At 40.8% G+C, this 4,352-nt stretch overlaps 2 protein-coding genes across 2 annotated transcripts; both read right to left on the bottom strand.

The window, feature by feature from the left end:
* Window positions 1-337: 337 nt before the first annotated feature.
* On the bottom strand, window positions 338-1,165 carry PHALS_03650 (uncharacterized protein; the record flags this gene model as incomplete). The annotated part of the gene is made up of 2 exons (XM_024717899.1): window positions 338-1,078; window positions 1,160-1,165. The coding sequence occupies 2 exons, from the start codon at window positions 1,163-1,165 to the stop codon at window positions 338-340; spliced, it is 747 nt and encodes a 248-aa protein (XP_024583351.1).
* A 1,303-nt stretch (window positions 1,166-2,468) lies between these two features.
* PHALS_03649 (Thioredoxin) lies at window positions 2,469-3,767 on the bottom strand (the record flags this gene model as incomplete). Its single annotated transcript, XM_024717898.1, has 5 exons — window positions 2,469-2,486; window positions 2,556-2,666; window positions 2,796-2,918; window positions 3,096-3,575; window positions 3,696-3,767. The coding sequence occupies 5 exons, from the start codon at window positions 3,765-3,767 to the stop codon at window positions 2,469-2,471; spliced, it is 804 nt and encodes a 267-aa protein (XP_024583350.1).
* Between the last annotated feature and the right edge of the window lie 585 nt (window positions 3,768-4,352).

Here is a 4,352-nt window from a genome sequence, read left to right as displayed (position 1 = left end):
AAGCCTTCAGCGATTACAACATGCAGTTGCTTTGACAGAAGACAAAAGTACTACAAAAGTTATGCTTAATTCTACGGTCGTTATGTTGAGCTCAACTTTTTCTTGCATTTAGCAGCACTTGAAGCATGTTTTACTCATGCGAGCTGGAACTACGTTTGTTGACTTCACATCTTTTCAGTATGTTCAAAGCGGTTGGTAAGCTCATGAAACCAACGGCGTGGTTACAATGTCTGACAATTAACACAAATGAGCGTCGCTACTTGACATTTAAAGTTAATATTAGTGGGTCTATCCTATGGTACAGCTCTTTACAGTAAGAGATGAGTATGAGGCGAATCTATGCCGTCGTAGCTTTGGAATTACTAGCCATTACTTCCTCACGTACTATCTTGCTACCCGAGAGAATCTCATACTCGCACTTGGAGCCGTCAATATAGTTGGTTTCGTCAAATTTGAGGTACAAATTGGTGGCGACTGGGCGCAAGTCCGAGTAGGCAGCTGATACACCACGAATGAGCCCATTCTCCACTTTATCTGTAGATTTCGGCGCAATCCGCAAGTCAAAGCACTTTTCCTTTGCGCCTAAATACCACTTGGACATCTCTCCGCACACACTCACAACACAGTTCGGGCTCGATCGCACGTCAAAATTTACAACAGCTGATTCCATCTCTCCCGCGGGATCCAGACGGCGGTCGTTAAACATAACCACTGTCTCACCACCCACAATTTTCTCCAAAATAGGACGTAACTTGCGTGTGACGCCAATTTCACCGTCTTCCCACGAAGCAGCTAACACGCGTACAGGTGTAGTCGTGGGCTCAGTATGCACGATCCTGTCTAGTAAACCACGTAAATGAGTGGACTGCGCTTGTTCTGTTTCCATAGAAGAAGTTGTCGAGACAGTGAGAAAGCCTACAAGCAGGACCTGACGTACGAATTGCATCTCCAAATAGCACTGTGTATTACTATCAGTAAAATATGTCTGAAGACTATCGAGAGCTTCTGTTCGATTGTAGATGCTGTGACGACTTGTGAACGGGGATCGGTCGGTTCCTCGGTACTTGGCGGCACGAAGCTAAAAACAGAAGTGAGAACGAGACTCAGCCATTTTAGACATAAGGGCTTGGGATTTTGGCTTAATTTTAGGGTACCTCACCTGCATATGTAATATAAATACATATCGCACATAGAAAGCAAGAGGTTTTACAAAACAGAGTAAAGGACCATCTGTTAGAATCGATAGTTTGCAAAATTTGATCACGAAGCCAAAAAAGGGTTCAAAAAGGCGTCATCGATTCTCGGACGATTGCGGAATCGTGATTGCCATAATCAATTTCTTCTATTGGCCACCAACGAGAGTAATGTACCCGGTCCAAAAAGATCAGCAATACTGGCCTTTGGTCTAAATCTACCGCGCAGCTGAATCGACGTAGCCACTTTGCAGTGAATATCAAATCTTTGTCTTGATTAAGTGCAAAGTATACAATTCGTTTGCCTTGGCCCCTAGTCCGTAACACCTGGTGCAGAGGTACCAGAGAAGTACAGTAAAAGATTACACTTTGTATAGAGTAAAAATGATCTTGTCGCGTGAAATTGTCGAGAATTAATACAAACAATCCATTTTATAATTGATTAAAACAAGTAGTGTGAGTGAGATTACAGTACTCATCCAATTATATGAATACACTGCACGTGGTGCAGATGCTAGTATGTTGCTATTTCTAGATAGGTACAAATATCCTGAACGTACTGTTTTATGAGATACAAACAGTAATAGGTAGTTAGGGGGACGGGCAGGATTAGCACGCTTTTAGTAAGGACATATCCACCCATTACTAGCACCGTATTGTGCCCAGAAGTCGCAGCTGCGTATATTTATTTCTAATCTAGCCTGTGTAAAAGCCGTGAGCTAGAAGATCTTCAATGAAAGTTATAACTTGTTTCTCAAATTAATCTTCTTCATGCGCCAGAATCAGACTTAGGAATTATATAACAATTGTGATGAATATCCAACAATTTAGATGGTACGTCTCCGTGCAAGAGAATGATAATTTCGATGACCGTCGTGGTATAGACGTCAATGTTCATTGTCACGAACATTTCATTAAGTAACACATGACTTCACTATACATGCAAAATCGTAATAATTGCATTTATGCTATTCAAAGTCTACAATCTGTAGTTGAAACAAAGAAATGAGAATTGAGCAAAAGATCAATGAGTAAAAACGTCATAACATCATTTATATACATCAGCCAGTCATTTTTGACATGTATACGTAAGCATAAAATCTACGAGGCAGAAAAGTTTGTTTTTGAAACTGGCGAAACATTTCCCGATATCAGGTTATATTTCCACACAAAGGAATATTATCGTAAATTGTAGAAAACTTGCACATACTTTTTTTCTATTTGTTTAGTCGTCACTAACTTTTCCTTCATGTACAGTACATACATATTACGTCCTCAATGAGACATTTCAGTCTGTTGTTTACATAAGTGGGTATAAGAATAACCATTTCAGCAGGTTACGATCGCACAGTGCCTGGTTACCATATCTTCAAGGGCACTGAAAATAGCTCCACACATTTCGTCCACCACTTTGCCTTCCGTAAACACCTTGAAACACGGTAACGAAGTTACATCGAATGCCTCGGTTACGCTCTGAAACGCAACGACAACAAAACCCGTCCATATCACATCATCATTGTCAGTCAAAAAGTGCATTCTAAGACACCGTAATCTGCCTAGCGACGACACACTCAATGTCTAGTTAAATTAAATTTGACTTACCTCAAGCTCATCAACATCCACGTATGCGAATAAAGCGGCTGGAAATCGATTTCTCAGCTCTTCAAAGAAAGGCTTGATATTCTTGCATGGCTTGCACCACGTGGCCCAAAATTGAACAATCAACTGCAGAGGACATTACAATAATCAGGCACCACCACAAATGAATGACATGAGCGAGTGAAACAAGTTGTACCGCACACGGTATCGCCGAAATTGGCATAATACAATACTGTACCAAGTTTAACGGGTAACCCAGTATATATCTATCGCGGACAATAATAAATGATTATAGATACGTACCACCTTGCTGGATCTCTGATTCTGCTGCAGAAGATGTTCCCAGTGCTTTACCGACGTCACTATCTCCACCTCGAGCTTGTGTTTCCGCATCCTTTCCGTGTCATTGTTGGACAGATTTTTTTTGTCAACATCAGCGCACTCTTCCTCAAGTAATTCCACGTCTACCATGTGTCTTTGAATGCGTATCTCGAGCTCCTTTCGATCTGTGCCACGCATTTCGTCGCATTGATCACCATGACGGTAAAACTGAAAGGTCGGTAGTTGCACCACGTCACAGCTTTCATATACATTCTTGAGCTCATCGACGTCAACTTTTAAGAATTTTGTCTCTGGGTACGTCACGCTGAGCTCATGAAACACGGTATTGATGTGACGGCATCTGTTGAGCCGTGGAGTTGAGAAATATACAATTACGAGACACTTGCTTGACTCAATGATTTCTCTAAATCGATACTCCGATGACACGTGGATCACGCGACTCTATATTGCATTAATCATTGCACCAAGATTTAGATGATCAGAATGGCTTCAATTAACTTTTGCGTAGTCTTGTATGGTACAAACTACATAAGATTAATCATTCCAAACAAGGTTACGCACATTTATTGGTATATACTCGCCATCGTGGCGCAGTATGTTGCGCAGGAACCAGCCCCAACAGCCTTCCGACATGATGGATTCCTACCTTTCGATCACAAAAAGCATGCACTTTGATGTACCAAACATATTTTTTTTTCAGTAAAATCATCAGTTTCGTAAATTTTACAATCAAGTCTGTATACAGATATTTACCTGTACATATGTATGCGAAGCACAATTACAAACCATGATAGAAAAAAGAGAGGAATTGAGTTCAACAAAAATGTGGATAAGTGAGTTGCACTTCGGCAAAACTAGCGAACAAACTGCCTATTTTGAGTAACACAAGAGTGAATGCATCGGTAGCACCAAGTGGAGGAATAGTGTAACGGGGTTACACGTACACTGGGAAGGTGTGTGTGTCACACGAGATGGGCGTGGTGTGACAGCACCCAAATAAGAATACGGTGTAGCTAGTAGTTATGCATGTATTTAGATTTTACTATATCTATTTAGGAAAATTTATACTTGTAAAATTAGGCGGCTTTGCCGCAGATAAAAATAAATAAAGTCAGTTTGGATTTAAACGGAAGAGTTAATTAGCCATCATTTAAGGCGATAAGTACTCTTGGAGTAAGCGGATTGCGATCCGCTAAACTCGTACTTGTTCTACGTATG

Source organism: Plasmopara halstedii (genome assembly GCF_900000015.1).
Source record: "Plasmopara halstedii genome assembly, contig: Scaffold_2386, whole genome shotgun sequence".
Taxonomy (NCBI): Eukaryota; Oomycota; class Peronosporomycetes; order Peronosporales; family Peronosporaceae; genus Plasmopara; species Plasmopara halstedii.
This window is presented reverse-complemented; position numbering and strand designations above follow the sequence as displayed.